At 39.2% G+C, this 17,554-nt stretch overlaps 1 protein-coding gene across 3 annotated transcripts in view; it reads right to left on the reverse strand.

Moving 5' to 3' along the window:
- Positions 1 to 17,554, reverse strand: part of phf21b (PHD finger protein 21B) — a 53,466-nt gene that overhangs the window by 13,724 nt on the left and 22,188 nt on the right. Inside the window, exon 2 of one of the 3 annotated variants that reach the window (XM_056260352.1) lies at positions 14,316 to 14,531. In XM_056260352.1, the coding sequence (XP_056116327.1) occupies positions 14,316 to 14,531 (216 nt within the window). Of the gene's footprint in view, positions 1 to 14,271; positions 14,281 to 14,315; positions 14,535 to 17,554 lie in introns of those variants that run through there. The other 2 variants (XM_056260351.1, XM_056260354.1) reach the window with 2 other exon arrangements.

The raw sequence follows: 17,554 nt of genomic DNA on the forward strand, positions 1-17,554 counted from the left end.
ATGTATTTAAAAAATATATTTAATAACTAAAATATCAGATTGTTTTCGCCACTGAATAAAACAATTTAAAAGATAATGGCGACTTTTTTTCTCAGAATTGTGAGATACACAGTAAACTCGCAATTCTGACTTTTTTCTTGCAATTGTGATTTTATATCTCACAATTCCATATATAAAATGCCAATGGACATAGTCCAATTCTGAGGGGGGAAAAAGACCTTTTCCTCAGAATTGCACATTTATATCTCACATTTCTGACTTTATAACTCGCAATTGGGACTTTATATCACGCATTTATTTATATTTATATCACTCGCAAATGTGAGAAAAAAAGTCACTTTTTTTGTATATTCTTTGGCGGAAACGAGCTTCCATAATTTTGTAATCCACTCAAATGTATTATAAATTATTACAACAACAAAAATATATATATAAAAATTTACTCTTGAGACATGTTCCCATATATTTTGAGACTCCAAAAGTGACTCCAAGTGACAAGTAACTTAAATGTGAATAACTGATTTAAAAGAAATGATACAAAATGGTTATTTAGTTAATTTGATATCACTGGCAGGAAGTAGGATTTGAATTTCACTTTTTTTTTTTTTTTACATTTGCACTAAACACTCCATTTCAAGTTTAAACAGCAGAGCTGAAAAGACGAATAAAGACTCGTGAGAGGTTTGAGCTCTGTAATGTCAACGGTCAACCAGAACCAAACACTGTCCTGAGCTGAGAAAGTGAGACATTCCAAAATGGTCTTCTTTAAAAAAAAAAAAGTGTTTTGTTTTATATAATTGTTTTTTCTAAAAGCAGTAAGACATTGAGGCTGTGCTGTAGCCTTAAATAAGGGATCCTGTGAATGTTTAACTGATTTTTCGACTCCCTTGACCCCTCAGCAATGAATAATAGTATCATAAATACAAGAAGCTGGATTTTTTATTTTTTGCTGTAGCTCCACGGCCAGATTCCGCACTTTGTGTCCTGCTGTCACAGGGGGGTTATATAACCAGAAGAATACAAGACAAGAGTTTGAGCTCTACTGCTTTAAAATCCCTCTCAGTCACTTATCTCTGTCTATTGTGCGCTAGCGAACCAACATGAGGAGGTGGGGCGGCCTGCGGCCTGTTCCCATGACAACGGTCCGAATGAAATGTCTTGCTCCGTCAGGGCTGTGATTTTAGTAATTGCTGAATCCCAGCAGAGAGAGAGAGAGAGAGAAGGCTGTAACCTTGAGTTGCGGCATTCAGCTTGTATTTTGTGAAAGTACTGAATTAAACAGCAGGCCTGCAGTGAATTACCCATCAGCCCCTGCAGCAAGATAGAAATGTCAGGTGAACGCTAACAATTCTGGTTTTGCTCGGATGGTCACGGAAGCTATAAAGCTGATTCTGGCCTGGAGCCTCAATACGCTTTGAAACTGTAAACTAAAGCCCCTATTTTTAGCTGTTTATTAGAATTGTCTATTTTTGTGATTCACAAAAGAAAATAGTCAAATTATGAGAGCGTTTCATTTCATAACACGGTCATAGATCTTATAAGCATTTAAAATGTACTCACGGACACACAAATCTGACAAAATTTCTATAGTATGTGACACTCAGTGTGGTGATGAAAACAAATGAATTCATAATTGACCTTTTTTGACTTGTTTTCCAGTAAAATATCTAAAAATCCTTAAAGCAAGTTGAATTTACTTGTGAAGCAAGACTATTAAGTGTTGGTAAGCATCACTACTTGTAAAGCAAGATATTGAGTCTTGTTAACTTCTTTTATCTTAATACTAAAAACAAGTGAATCAGTTCAAAATATCACTGAATTAGCTGATTCTACAATTAATTTACTTCAGTCGATCACAAATCTGTCTTAGCATGGCTTAGCAATCTAAGTAAAAACTTTATGTAGCTAAATGTTGTTTATTGTTATATTGCCACATATAAATATTCTTCCTTGTGTTCAACATTTTACTGTATTGTTATATGATGGTTCCTCTAAAAAAATCCTTTATTTTAAAAGCAAATACAGAAATATCAAGATATATACTGAATATTATGAAAATGTCAAATGCTGCTAAAATATTTACGGGTAACAGTTCTACGACAGAATAATAGTTAAAAGTTAGAACAAAGTGTTTGATTCAAAAAGAAGAAAAAAGGATAAATGTTTTAAAGAAATGGCACAATTACAGTCAGTGTAAATTTGAGGAGAGAAACCAGATATTTCATGTGATATTGTTCATTTAACTGGGTGACCAGATATCAACGTCACATTAAAAATACCATATATTAAAGTATTTTGTTAAACAATAACATGAAGTTTGCTGACCACTAACGGTAATTCTTATCTTATAAGAATATAGTTCAATAAGAGTGAAACTATACTAGCAAAATAAAATATGCATACATTTGCATAATTAAGCTAAACTCTTGTCTTTTCCCTGTCACTAGTTCAGTACCAGCAAACCCCACATGGAGGCGCTGTGAGCAGTTAAAATACCAGTTCATAAAGTTTCTATCTTCAGCAGGTGGACACGAGAGGAAATGACACGCAGATGAGTGTTTTATAGATAGAAATATATACAGTGAATATATACATGATATACAGACATGTATCTCAATACATACACTGCTGAAATGCAAGCATATATATTATATTGGTTTTTCCACACAGAACAGATTCAGAAAAGGACAACTGACTTCAGCCACAGAGACAGAAAAACAAACTTAAAAAGCTAGCATTACTAGCATCTAGTATTTGACAGAATTGAAAACTCATGCCACATCAGGATAAACGATATGTGACCCGTTAGCTGAACCAGCATGCTAATAATCTTTTTTGAAATGAAATGAAGCAGTCAAATTGCATAATCAGAACACCCCACTGCTCTTCTCTCTCTGCACATGTAGACGCTGTGCAATTCAATTAACACTTGGCATTTGCCGTGTCATTGGTGTGTGGGAGTTATTAGTGATGCCTTTTGGACCAGCGTGTGCGACTGTGGCTGTGTTTGTAGCACAGCACCCCAATTCTGACTTATCAGCGGGGTATAAACATCGGAACAGAGTCATCTTCTTTATTTAGGTGGTCTGAAGTGCCTCTGTAAGGCCTTACACAAGTGGTTCACAAACCTGGTCCTAGGGAAGTATTCGGTTTCAAATGCAGCAATGTTGTCAGACAGGGGTTCCCAACCCCGTACCCCCAACACTGCACATGTTTGATGTCTTTCTTATCTAAGTCTTGGAGTCTTTCCTAATGAGCTGATGAGTTGAATCCAATGTTTTTGATTAGAGAGACATCTGAACTGTGCAGTGCTGGGGTCCTCCAGGACCAGGGTTGCACCATTGCTGCATCCGAAATCGAATACGTCCCCACTATATAGCATGCGAAAAACAGTACGCCAACAGACTAGCATGTCTGAATACATAGTATTTGAAAAACGGTAGGATTTGTGAATGACGGTGAAGCAGCAACTGTTGGTCACATGACATGGTGGATGTACTGTAGTACATTCAAATTTTATTCATACTACACACATTCATACTATATAGACCATACTTTTTTAACTGTCGTGAAGTTTCAAACCAAATGTAGTATACTATTATATACAGTGAGTGATTTTGGACGAATCGCATGTCTACTACACTGGTAGCAAACTGGTGAGAACAATTTGAAGCAGTCTTCAATGGAAGTGTCAAGCAGTAAAAGTGTAAAGTAAAAAGTGGCCTACATTATTTTAAATATATCTAGTCAGAGACAGAGTGCAAGCATATTCGTCTAAAATAATTCTGTATTTTCAGCTTCAGAATCATGAATATTGTTATTCTGGTGTCACCATTGTCCTGTGCATTGGGTTTCCAGCATCAGGTCCAAGCCTATTCATGTACACACACAATGTAAAACCAAATTTAGCATTTTAATCAACAGTGAATTCTTTGTTTACCTTTTACCATACGTCTTGGAGTATCGCAATAATATCGTATTGTGAGTTCAGTATCGTGATATTTATCGAATCGTGACATGAGGGCATTGTTACACCCCTAGTCAAAACATTTACTAACAGTGATGAATGGAGGAGAAGGCAGGGTTTTAGGACACGTTTGGAATTTGACAACATCTTGGTGTTCACGAGACGTGACACAAGTCAAAGATGGCCATCTAACGCATGTTTATATAGAAAAATGCTATTAATAACTTGTTTAAAATTCCTTGTGCCAATTTTTGGGGCATAAGATCAAAAACATATTTTGGGGCATAAGGTACAACAACTATTTCAAATCATAAAAGGCCTCATTAAAAGTATAAGAGACTTAAAGAAAACTTGGTAACACTTTATTTTAAGGTGCTTGTAATAAGCAGTAATTAACAGTTAATAAGACACTTATAAGACCTTATAAGATGCATATAAGATGCATATAAGCATTAACTAATGATAATAAATAAATTAAATTAAATAATACATTTCTCAAGTATCAATACATTGCACTTTTAGAACAGCCGGACAAACATAAATGGTAACACAAACTCCCAGTCACTTAAAAATTGACCTTCCCAAGAGGGAGTAGTTTCCCTGATCTCTTCAGGGCCTGGACCTTTAATTAACCCTTATATGAAGTAGTTAATGCTTATATGCATCTTATATGCATCTTATAAGGTCTTATAAGTGTCTTATTAACTGTTAATTACTGCTTATTTCAAGCACCTTAAAATAAAGTGTTACCGAAAACTTTAGTAGTTTGACATATTTTATTAAAATTAGCATAGTTTAGCAGTTTTGTTCTGCCTTCCAAATCAAAGCCAACAAGCAGATGCATGCATGCATGCATGCATGCAAAAAAAAAAAAACACAAAACATGGCCATGGCTGATTATGATTCGCTGATTATAACGGGTGTGATGCAGTTGTGACGCATTGTAACATACCACTCACTTCTTTTTTTTTTTACCTTTATTTATATAGCGCTTTTTACAATACAGATTGTTTCAAAACAGCTTTACAGTGATAATAGGAAAATACTGCAACAAAATTTGTTTCTAGAAGAATAGCGTCACAGGCCAGCTTAAGTAAGTTCAGTGATGTTTCATTTTTGTTGTAAAAAAGTGATTCATTTAGTTCATTTATGTATCTAGTCGCTCTGGAGAACACCGTGATGTCATCATCCAGCTCAGTTCAGTTCTCATATAATAGTGTCAATGCAGTCAGATCAATGACATTGTTGAATATTAAGTGTCCCCAGCAAGCCAAAAGCCAAAGGCGACAAAGCCGAAAAAGGCGTCAGTGGCAAGGAACCCAAACTCCATCCGGTGACAGAATGGAGAAAAAAACCTTGGGAGAAACCAGGCTCAGTCGGTGGCCAGTTCTCCTCTTTCATCATAGACACTTAGGGCCAGAATTAATTTACTCCGTCAGTCTGTGGTAGGGTCATATGCATATGCTCTGCTGTTTGAACAATCTAAGCACTTACTCTGACAGACTTCAAAAGCCTGTAATATACATGCACACAAATGAACAAAGCGATTTTTTTTTTGTGCAATTTTTCAGTCACAAAATTGTTTGTTTCAACAATGGTAATTAAATCTATTCAACTGATTTCTGGAAACCAACATAAAGAACTTAAAATAAGACTCTTTTGTTATGCATTAACATCACTGGGAAAGCGCTCGGAGATGCTTTAAAGAACGGTCAGAGGGAGGACTTAAATAAACAGACTGAAAAACGGCCTTTCTGAAAGATAAGCAGCTGGTCAGCATTTTTATGGACTCTGTGAATAATGAACCCAATCTCTGAGCTCAATCTGTTGCCTAATATTCCTCTTTTGTGTTTCCTGTGTTGAAATGTATGTTGTGTCCTAGAGGAATCTTTTACATTTTTTCATCTCATTTGGACACATGAAAATACATGCATTATTTGATGTCTATATTAATAGTACACATGGATATTATACATTGTTTTACAAACGAATATGACAATCAGATACCCTAAATCCCTAATAATTCATTTCAAATCTTTAACCTTCAGCACTTTTTTACTTTCAAAATCATGTTTTATCTCAAAAAACTATATATAATTTAAAAGTTATAACACTCAAGCTTTGATACATTAAAAATGGTTTGAAATCAAAATTGTAAAGTGATATTTTGTCTTAAACTGTTAACATCTTGTTTCATCATGTCAAACTACACATCATTTGATAGATCTAAATTTCAAGCATAGATATTTTACATTTTATCGCAAATAATTTTGCAGAATACAATATGCTTTTACCATTAAATACTTTTTATTATTGACAAGCAATATTATCTGAACATTCTAACATTTAAAATCAATATTTGTTCAAAGCGCTCAAAGCGTTACAGCAATGATTTCTTTTTACATTCCCTGCACGTTACCATCCAGTTCTACAAACTATATATCATTTGAATGTTATAACAAACAAGCACTGATATTTAAAGTTATTTTTAATTTAAAAAATCGATTTTCTTTATTTAAAAGAAAAAATTTAATTTAAAATGTACTTGTAATTTTACTTGTACTTATTTCATAATGAAAAAGTGAATAGGTTCCAAAAAAATCACAATTATGATCAAAAAGCGATTTTTAATTCATGTCAGGAGTGGACATGAAAACATGCTGGCGATGCACAAGTCCAATCATACAAACTTTTACATAGTTTCGGCTAAATTCTTGTAATACAACCATACAAACTACAATTATTTGCAGTTTTATCCTTGTCAGTTCAGTGTAGCTTGTGAAGTTGCTTCATATGGTGCATATGTGCTGAAATGAAGCTTTTAATATGTGCATCCACACCGGACCACAATCCACTTATTATCCAGTTCCAAATGACTGGCCAGGTGGTCTGAGAACTCTCCCCCCTCCCGCATTCATCAACAAAACAAAAAGCCAGTGATTGGTTCTCCTTCTCTAGTGCGATGGGTGTTTTAGGGTTTTGAATCAGTGGGCAGCTGGGAGAGCTGAAAACAGCTTCACTCTACCAAACAATACAGCCATAAAAGGCAGTAAAACAATCCCAGCGTTCCAGTCTCAAGGAGGGGGAAGGGAGAGAGAAGGGGGAGGACAAGTGAAAGAAGCGGTGGAGGGGGTGACTACTCATGCGAATAAAGAGTCTTTTCTGTTGGGAAGGTCTTTGCTATTATTTATGAAGACCTGCATTTTGGACACACTCCAACCCGAGTAGAAAGTATTTTTCATTTGATGTAAACAACAAACTAGGGACTGTACAATATGTTGGAATATCATGTTCAGCTGAACAATGAAAATACTGTTCTGATAACAGAAGTTTGTGGAGTTTATTTTCAGTGTTTTGTTGGATGAGCGATGGTACAACAATCAACACATAGGTACAATAGCAGTGTGGGCAGCAAAAGTACAGAGTCGCAATCCTGTTGTACCTTGGGTGTCGAGTGTTGTATGATCTCTGAGCCAAATAACACTGATTTTTTTTTGGGATTTGTGGACAAACATATTTTCAATGTTTTGTTGGCCGAGCAAGAGGCAAAAGGCAAGATAGTACTGTGAGCTAGAGAAGATCAATATACCATAATACAGTCCTAAAATTGTTACTAAACATTGTTTTTGTTTTGCATACATTTGTGGAGAGATTATTTTTGTGAAAGTTTTGGCTGAATAGACTGGTGCAGGTACTGTATGATGTCACTTTGTAGGCCAACTGGCAGTTTGCATCACTGGTTCCCTCGACAAAAACCCAATAGGATTTACCCATAGGCTTTGGGATTATCACTAAAAACAAGCTCTGTGATCAACAAAAGTTTATACTTGCACGTTTTGTCCATCAAGATCAACACAACTTTTATGAATTTTGAAGCCTAAATGCAGTCGCTGGAAGTAAAAAGCTAAACCTAGGCTATAAACGAACTACACCACGGTTCTATGAATTCAACGTCACCATCACTAAGCTTCTGACATCTCTTTCAGTTTTTATCTAAAAACATTTTCCAAGATCGTTGGAGCTAGAATAGTTTATAAGAGCACATAAGCATAATGAGGACGTAAAAGCGGCTGAGTTTACCTGTTCAGCGAGATTTAATCTCCTCAACAGCCTCTGTAGTCCCATTTAACCTCTTGTTAGCAACCGCCTTTTTCAAGACATGTTACAGCTTCAAAAAAATCACGAGTGGGGAAATACTGATGTATTTTATGTTGTAGAATAAAACATGAAAGTGTCTTGAGCTTGTATTCATCACAGACCTTATTTTAGACATTTCACGAGTTCACACTTACAAATAAGTCAGATAGAATAAATGCGTATTTGGCGTGCTGTCCGAGGAGAGGGCTCCGAGTTAGGTATTCGGCCCGAACCCAGAGCACTCCCCCCGTATTCCTGGCTGTGAAATAAATAAATAAGATAAGCCAAGAGTGAGGAGTCGGGGTGGTGGAGGGATGCTGAAACTGTCAAGGAATGTTAGGTGAGTTGACAGAGTGAATATTTATATGCTTCCTCTCGTGCTGATAGGGTAGACATGGTAATTGTTTGATGACAAGTTGATTGGAATGATTATTTGAACGTGCTCCTCCCGAACTTTGTTTATAAAACATCATTTAACCAAAACCCCATTCAAAAAACCATTGACTTCAGGACGATGGAACCGGAAGTGCTACAATGCAACTCATTTTGACCTACAAAGGAATGTCATACCTGCACTACTCAATACACACAAACATACACACAAATTGTGTGTATGATCAATACACACAAACATATGTGCCTGTGAGCGGCTGATGTTTGTGTAGTGTTGTTCTGTAGTTGTACCTGTGAGCGGCTGATGTTTGTGTAGTGTTGTTCTGTAGCTGTACCAGTGAGCGGCTGATGTTTGTGTAGTGTAGTTGTGTAGCTGTACCTGTGAGCGGCTGATGTTTGTGTAGTGTTGTTCTGTAGTTGTACCTGTGAGCGGCTGATGTTTGTGTAGTGTCGTTCTGTAGCTGTACCAGTGAGCGGCTGATGTTTGTGTAGTGTAGTTGTGTAGTTGTACCTGTGAGCGGCTGATGTTTGTGTAGTGTAGTTGTACCTGTGAGCGGCTGATGTTTGTGTAGTGTTGTTCTGTAGTTGTACCTGTGAGCGCCGCTGATGTTTGTGTAGTGTTGTTCTGTAGTTGTACATGTGAGCAGCCTATGTTTGTGTAGTGTTGTTCTGTAGCTGTACCAGTGAGTGGCTGATGTTTGTGTAGTGTAGTTGCGTAGTTGTACCTGTGAGCGGCTGATGTTTGTGTAGTGTTGTTCTGTAGTTGTACCTGTGAGCGGCTGATGTTTGTGTAGTGTTGTTCTGTAGTTGTACCTGTGAGCGGCTGATGTTTGTGTAGTGTAGATGTACCTGTGAGCGGCTGATGTTTGTGTAGTGTTGTTCTGTAGTTGTACCTGTGAGCGGCTGATGTTTGTGTAGTGTTGTTCTGTAGCTGTACCTGTGAGCGGCTGATGTTTGTGTAGTGTTGTTCTGTAGCTGTACCTGTGAGCGGCTGATGTTTGTGTAGTGTTGTTCTGTAGCTGTACCTGTGAGCGGCTGATGTTTGTGTGGTGTTGTTCTGTAGTTGTACCTGTAAGTGGCTGATGTTTGTGTAGTGTTTCTCTGTAGCTGTACCTGTGAGTGGCTGATGTTTGTGTAGTGTTGTTCTGTAGTTATGCCTGTGAGCGGGTGATGTTTGTGTAGTGTTGTTCTGTAGTTGTACCTGTGAGCGGCTGATGTTTGTGTAGGGTTGTTCTGTAGCTGTGCCTGTGAGCGGCTGATGTTTGTGTAGTGTTGTTCTGTAGTTGTGCCTGTGAGCGGCTGATGTTTGAGTAGGGTTGTTCTGTAGCTGTGCCAGTAAGCGGCTGATGTTTGTGTTGTGTTGTTCTGTAATTGTACCTGTGAGCGGCTGATGTTTGTGTAGTGTAAGTGTACCTGTGAGCGGCTGATGTTTGTGCAGTGTTGTTCTGTAGATGTAGCTGTGAGCGGCTGATGTTTGTGTAGTGTTGCTCTGTAGCTGTGCCTGTGAGCGGCGGATGTTTGTGTAGTGTTGTTCTGTAGCTGTACCTGTGAGCGGCTGATGTTTGTGTAGTGTTGTTCTGTAGTTGTGCCAGTGAGCGGCTGATGTTTGTGTAGTGTTGTTCTGTAGTTGTACCTGTGAGCGGCTGATGTTTGTGTAGTGCTGTTCTGTAGCTGTACCTGTGAGTGGCTGATGTTTGTGTAGTGTTGTTCTGTAGTTGTACCTGTGAGCGGCTGATGTTTGTGTAGTGTAGATGTACCTGTGAGCGGCTGATGTTTGTGTAGTGTTGTTCTGTAGTTGTACCTGTGAGCGGCTGATGTTTGTGTAGTGTTGTTCTGTAGCTGTACCTGTGAGCGGCTGATGTTTGTGTAGTGTTGTTCTGTAGCTGTACCTGTGAGCGGCTGATGTTTGTGTAGTGTTGTTCTGTAGCTGTACCTGTGAGCGGCTGATGTTTGTGTAGTGTTTCTCTGTAGCTGTACCTGTGAGTGGCTGATGTTTGTGTAGTGTTGTTCTGTAGTTGTACCTGTGAGCGGCTGATGTTTGTGTAGTGTTGTTCTGTAGTTGTACCTGTGAGCGGCTGATGTTTGTGTAGTGTTGTTCTATAGTTGTGCCTGTGAGCGGCTGATGTTTGTGTAGTGTTGTTCTGTAGTTGTACCTGTGAGCGGCTGATGTTTGTCTGTTTGTGTATTTGTACCTGTGAGCGGCTGATGTTTGTCTGTTTGTGTAATTGTACCTGTAAGCGGCTGATGTTCGTGTTGTCTGTTTGTTTAGTTGTACCTGTGAGCGGCTGATGTTTGTGTAGTGCTGTTCTGTAGTTTTACCTGTGAGCGGCTGATGTTTGTGTAGTGCTGTTCTGTAGCTGTACCTGTGAGCGGCTGATGTTTGTGTAGTGTTGTTCTGTAGTTGTACCTGTGAGCGGCTGATGTTTGTGTAGTGTTGTTCTATAGTTGTGCCTGTGAGCGGCTGATGTTTGTGTAGTGTTGTTCTGTAGCTGTACCTGTGAGCGGCTGATGTTTGTGCAGTGTAGTTGTGTAGTTGTACCTGTGAGCGGCTGATGTTTGTGTAGTGTTTTTCTGTAGTTGTACCTGTGAGCGGCTGATGTTTGTGTAGGGTTGTTCTGTAGCTGTGCCTGTGAGCGGCTGATGTTTGTGTAGTGTTGTTCTGTAGTTGTACCTGTGAGCGGCTGATGTTTGAGTAGGGTTGTTCTGTAGCTGTGCCTGTGAGCGGCTGATGTTTGTGTAGTGTAGTTGTGTAGCTGTACCTGTGAGCGGCTGATGTTTGTGTAGTGTTGTTCTGTAGCTGTACCTGTGAGCGGCTGATTTTTGTGTAGTGTTGTTCTGTAGTTGTGCCTGTGAGCGGCTGATGTTTGTGTAGGGTTGTTCTGTAGCTGTGCCTGTGAGCGGCTGATGTTTGTGTAGTGTTGTTCTGTAGTTGTGCCTGTGAGCGGCTGATGTTTGAGTAGGGTTGTTCTGTAGTTGTACCTGTGAGCGGCTGATGTTTGTGTAGTGTTGTTCTGTATATGTAGCTGTGAGCGGCTGATGTTTGTGTAGTGTTGTTCTGTAGCTGTGCCTGTGAGCGGCGGATGTTTGTGTAGTGTTGTTCTGTAGCTGTACCTGTGAGCGGCTGATGTTTGTGTAGTGTTGTTCTGTAGCTGTACCTGTGAGCGGCTGATGTTTGTGTAGTGTTGTTCTGTAGCTGTACCTGTGAGCGGCTGATGTTTGTGTAGTGTTGTTCTGTAGCTGTACCTGTGAGCGGCTGATGTTTGTGTAGTGTTTCTCTGTAGCTGTACCTGTGAGTGGCTGATGTTTGTGTAGTGTTGTTCTGTAGTTGTACCTGTGAGCGGCTGATGTTTGTGTAGTGTTGTTCTGTAGTTGTACCTGTGAGCGGCTGATGTTTGTGTAGTGTTGTTCTATAGTTGTGCCTGTGAGCGGCTGATGTATGTGTAGTGTTGTTCTGTAGTTGTACCTGTGAGCGGCTGATGTTTGTCTGTTTGTGTATTTGTACCTGTGAGCGGCTGATGTTTGTCTGTTTGTGTAATTGTACCTGTAAGCGGCTGATGTTCGTGTTGTCTGTTTGTTTAGTTGTACCTGTGAGCGGCTGATGTTTGTGTAGTGCTGTTCTGTAGTTTTACCTGTGAGCGGCTGATGTTTGTGTAGTGCTGTTCTGTAGCTGTACCTGTGAGCGGCTGATGTTTGTGTAGTGTTGTTCTGTAGTTGTACCTGTGAGCGGCTGATGTTTGTGTAGTGTTGTTCTATAGTTGTGCCTGTGAGCGGCTGATGTTTGTGTAGTGTTGTTCTGTAGCTGTACCTGTGAGCGGCTGATGTTTGTGCAGTGTAGTTGTGTAGTTGTACCTGTGAGCGGCTGATGTTTGTGTAGTGTTTTTCTGTAGTTGTACCTGTGAGCGGCTGATGTTTGTGTAGGGTTGTTCTGTAGCTGTGCCTGTGAGCGGCTGATGTTTGTGTAGTGTTGTTCTGTAGTTGTACCTGTGAGCGGCTGATGTTTGAGTAGGGTTGTTCTGTAGCTGTGCCTGTGAGCGGCTGATGTTTGTGTAGTGTAGTTGTGTAGCTGTACCTGTGAGCGGCTGATGTTTGTGTAGTGTTGTTCTGTAGCTGTACCTGTGAGCGGCTGATGTTTGTGTAGTGTTGTTCTGTAGTTGTGCCTGTGAGCGGCTGATGTTTGTGTAGGGTTGTTCTGTAGCTGTGCCTGTGAGCGGCTGATGTTTGTGTAGTGTTGTTCTGTAGTTGTGCCTGTGAGCGGCTGATGTTTGAGTAGGGTTGTTCTGTAGTTGTACCTGTGAGCGGCTGATGTTTGTGTAGTGTTGTTCTGTAGTTGTGCCAGTGAGCGGCTGATGTTTGTGTTGTGTTGTTCTATAATTGTACCTGTGAGCGGCGGATGTTTGTGTAGTGTTGTTCTGTAGCTGTACCTGTGAGCGGCTGATGTTTGTGTAGTGTTGTTCTGTAGTTGTGCCAGTGAGCGGCTGATGTTTGTGTTGTGTTGTTCTGTAGCTGTACCTGTGAGCGGCTGATGTTTGTGTAGTGTTGTTCTGTAGTTGTGCCAGTGAGCGGCTGATGTTTGTGTTGTGTTGTTCTATAATTGTACCTGTGAGCGGCTGATGTTTGTGTAGTGCTGTTCTGTAGCTGTACCTGTGAGCGGCTGATGTTTGTGTAGTGTTGTTCTGTAGTTGTACCTGTGAGCGGCTGATGTTTGTGTAGTGTTGTTCTATAGTTGTGCCTGTGAGCGGCTGATGTTTGTGTAGTGTAGTTGTGTAGTTGTACCTGTGAGCGGCTGATGTTTGTCTGTTTGTGTATTTGTACCTGTGAGTGGCTGATGTTTGTCTGTTTGTGTAATTGTACCTGTAAGCGGCTGATGTTCGTGTTGTCTGTTTGTTTAGTTGTACCTGTGAGCGGCTGATGTTTGTGTAGTGCTGTTCTGTAGCTGTACCTGTGAGCGGCTGATGTTTGTGTAGTGTTGTTCTGTAGTTGTACCTGTGAGCGGCAGATGTTTGTGTAGTGTTGTTCTATAGTTGTGCCTGTGAGCGGCTGATGTTTGTGTAGTGTTGTTCTGTAGTTGTACCTGTGAGCGGCTGATGTTTGTCTGTTTGTGTATTTGTACCTGTGAGTGGCTGATGTTTGTCTGTTTGTGTACTGTACCTGTAAGCGGCTGATGTTCGTGTTGTCTGTTTGTTTAGTTGTACCTGTGAGCGGCTGATGTTTGTGTAGTGCTGTTCTGTAGCTGTACCTGTGAGCGGCTGATGTTTGTGTACTGTTGTTCTGTAGTTGTACCTGTGAGCGGCTGATGTTTGTGTACTGTTGTTCTGTAGTTGTACCTGTGAGCGGCTGATGTTTGTGTACTGTTGTTCTGTAGTTGTACCTGTGAGCGGCTGATGTATGTGTAGTATTGTTCTATAGTTGTGCCTGTGAGCGGCTGATGTTTATGTAGTGTTGTTCTGTAGTTGTACCTTGTCTGTTTGTGTATTTGTACCTATGAGCGGCTGATGTTTGTCTGTTTGTGTAATTGTACCTCTAAGCGGCTGATGTTCGTGTTGTCTGTTTGTGTAGTTGTACCTGTGAGCGGATGATGTTTGTCTGTTTGTGTAGTTGTACCTGTGAGCGGCTGATGTTTGTCTGTTTGTGTAGCTGTACCTGTGAGCGGCTGATGTTTGTCTGTTTGTGTAATTGTACTTGTAAGCGGCTGATGTTCGTGTTGTCTGTTTGTGTAGTTGTACCTGTGAGCGGCTGATGTTTGTGTAGTGTTGAGTGTACTTGTGTTACTGTACCTGTGAGCGGTTGATATGATTGCTATGTAGTTGTGTTACTGTACCTGTGAGCGGTTGATGTGTACGGCGGGTGTTTGGAGGTTGATGGGGGACGTCGGGAGCGTCTCAGAACTCAACGCTTTTTGTCCGTTAATGTGTGCTGTCACCATGGAAACGGGAGTCTTTGCTGGCACCATGGAGATGGCGATGCTCTGGCTGGGCGGCTTGATGAGGGCGAGGGGTTTAGCGGCCATCCCCACAGGACAACTTCTGACAGCGAGCTTCTGTCGCACAAAACACACAAACAGCAGGTCATTAACCCTCAAACCACCGATAACCTTCAGGCCTCTGCGCTGGATTAAAACCTTAATGGTAGATCTTACAGGGGCATTTGTCTCCAGAAGATTTCCTTTTGAACCAGCACAGTTCATGTCAGTTGTGTACACGCATGCTAATTATCATGAATAACCAAAAGTATTTCCCCAATTTCCAGCACGCAGAAAGCTTGTAAATGATAAAGAGAGCGCGAGGGCTGCTTTGATACTTGTCCGTGCTCTTGCATCAGCTCAAGTTCAGGGACTCAGATTTTTAGTGCACTTTAATGTCTGTGTGTTTATTGGCTGTTCAAAGTCTTCTTCCATTTCCTCTCATTTACCGTGGGAAATAATACAGGAGATGATCAAACAGTCTTTAAAAGCAGAAAGTAGAGCAGCGTTCACTTTCATGTGTGTGGGGTGTAGACTCGTGTACACTGAAAAAAAAAAAATATATATATATATATAGTATATATATATTAATTAGTATTTTTTGTTGTTTTCCAATAAAAAAATATCTAAGCATCCCTAGAACAAACTAAGATGACATTTAAATTGAAGGATCTGTTCTGTAGTTTTTGGCATTTTTTATGCATAAACATAAAAACTTGGTTAGATTTAATTGCTTCATATATATCTGTGTTGCATTCAATATATCTTGAAGTTAATTCAAAATAAATTCTCTGACAAGTCTATTTCATGCAGCTTTTCTTCTCAATGAAATATATTTCTTGTTTTAAGGGCTTTTCAGGATTTCTTGGGAAACAACCACACCAAATAGTTTAAAGCATAAATCCTTCAACAAAATTTCTGATAACTGTCAGAAAAAGTATTTTATCTTATTTTAAGGATACAGTGCTATTCGCGTGTTGGTCAAAAATGACCTATTCTTTTTTCTTTTTTTCTTTTTTTTTTGTGTGTCAATGAAATGAATGAACTATATTTTAGTTTGATACTGTTTTTTATTTAATTTAGCGGATTTTTTTAATAATAAATTATATTTATGCTGTATTTATAATCCGTTTATTTACTTTTTGAGCGTAGACCTGAAAATGTTTCATAAATCTTAAATGCTTTAGAGCACAGACTTAAGTTTGATCTCTTTTTTGAAGACGACACTTGACAGATTATTGCTGGAGTGAAAAAAGTTCTAAAAAGTGAACTTTAAAAAAAGTAACAGAATTTTACATGTATTGTTATAAAAAAATGCACAAAAATACTATTTTCAATTTTTATATGAAATATAGAAAAGATAGAAAATGAAAGCCATAAATCCAAACAAGTTGTGTTCAAAATTTGAGCTTTACTGTTTGGCCGCAGTACCAACGTTTTCACTAGATCAAATTCGTCTCCCTTTCATTTCCAATGCGCCCATTTTTGACCACGATGTGACTATTTTTTACAGGACCATTTAACCTTTTCGAATCATGTCCATGATTTTTTTTGTGTGTGTGTTCACAAAGTAAGTGCCAAAAAAACATTTACCAAGTTTCGTACCATTCTAATGAAGTAAAAAAAAAAAAAAAAAAAAAAAAACATTTTTGGACCAAAGAGCTCCAGAGGGTTAAATATTTTGACTGGAAATTTGAACAGACAAAATCCACTTTGGCACTGGGGTTCTAGAGTCCGATGGTGCATGTAAAAGTGTGTCTAATAATTCCACACACAAAAAACCTCTTTCCCTGCTCCGATCAGCACAGTTCACACTATAAGCGCTTTGAATATTTCATATTCCATTCCAGCGGCCTGTTCTCATTTCTGAACGGCTTTTATGGTTTTCTGAAGACTGTGAGGGGGGGGGGAAGGGACCGAGAGAAAGAGAGAGACAGGTCTTTCATACTCAGCTTTTCATATTCAGAAGCCCATCTATCTGTAAAGGAGCATTTTCAATATGTTCTTCACATGTGAGCATCTACAGCCAATAAACCCTGACAGACAGATGCATATATTCATAATGCTGCTTCAGTTTATGACTCTGAAGAATCGCATTGCCTCTGCGGGTTTATGTTTGCATTGCTCTGACTGCATTAGATTCACCATTGAGATTTCATTCAGGTCCCTGTCAGAACTAAAAGAGAAGTTATTTGCACTCAAAATTTCTCATTATTACCTGTCACCAGCTTTGTGTTTGTCATTTTTGCTGGACAAAATTATCTAAAGTTAAGCATTCGCCAAAAAACTCTTTCCTTATTTACGACAGTAAATCTTCTGAGAATGAATGGTGAATTAACCCCAATCCAGAGCAGGTGAAGCAAAAGCCATTTAAAATCACTGCACATGCTCACCACTGTGGTGTGAATAGGGAGATTATTCATATGTTATTCATTAATTCTCTCACAATGCATGTGGTGAGCTCTATTGTTTCTAAGGATCAATGTTATCCACAGGAAACCTCACAACCGGCATCTGGACACTTCCACTGCTGCCCCGTTCACCTTAAGACACCGATGATTGTTTCAAAGGTCACCGTATGAACCGACCCACCCCCACCCTCAAACCAGAGCAGGGCAAACTGGGTAATCGTGGTAGAAAATCATAGCTTTATCATAAGATGATCTGTGCTGCTTTCAAATGAAGCTTTATAATGCTATAAAATGATTCCAATAAATACTCCAATCAAATGAATGCCACAAAGATGTCAATTATTTATCTGTGAATCATTTTTGGAAACGGTAGTGAATGCAAATGAACCATTTAAACAAAGTGATTCACTTCTCAGTGCTCCAAGTCAAGTCAAGTCACCTTTATTTAAATAGCGCTTTTTACAATATAGATTATTTCAAAGCAGCTTCACAGTGATAACAGGAAAATACTGCAACATTGTTTTGACTGTACAGCAGATATAGAAGAAAATAGCATCATAGTCCAGCTGAAGTAAATTCGGTGATGATTCATTTTTGTTGCAAAAAAAGTTCTTAATTTAGTTCATTTATGTATCTAGCGGCTCTGGAGAAAACCGTGATGTCATCATCCAGCTCAGTTCAGTTCTC

The sequence above is a fragment of the Rhinichthys klamathensis genome, unplaced genomic scaffold (genome assembly GCF_029890125.1).
Source record: "Rhinichthys klamathensis goyatoka isolate OS25496 unplaced genomic scaffold, OSU_Roscu_1.1 h1tg000176l_1, whole genome shotgun sequence".
In the NCBI taxonomy this organism is placed as follows: domain Eukaryota; kingdom Metazoa; phylum Chordata; class Actinopteri; order Cypriniformes; family Leuciscidae; genus Rhinichthys; species Rhinichthys klamathensis.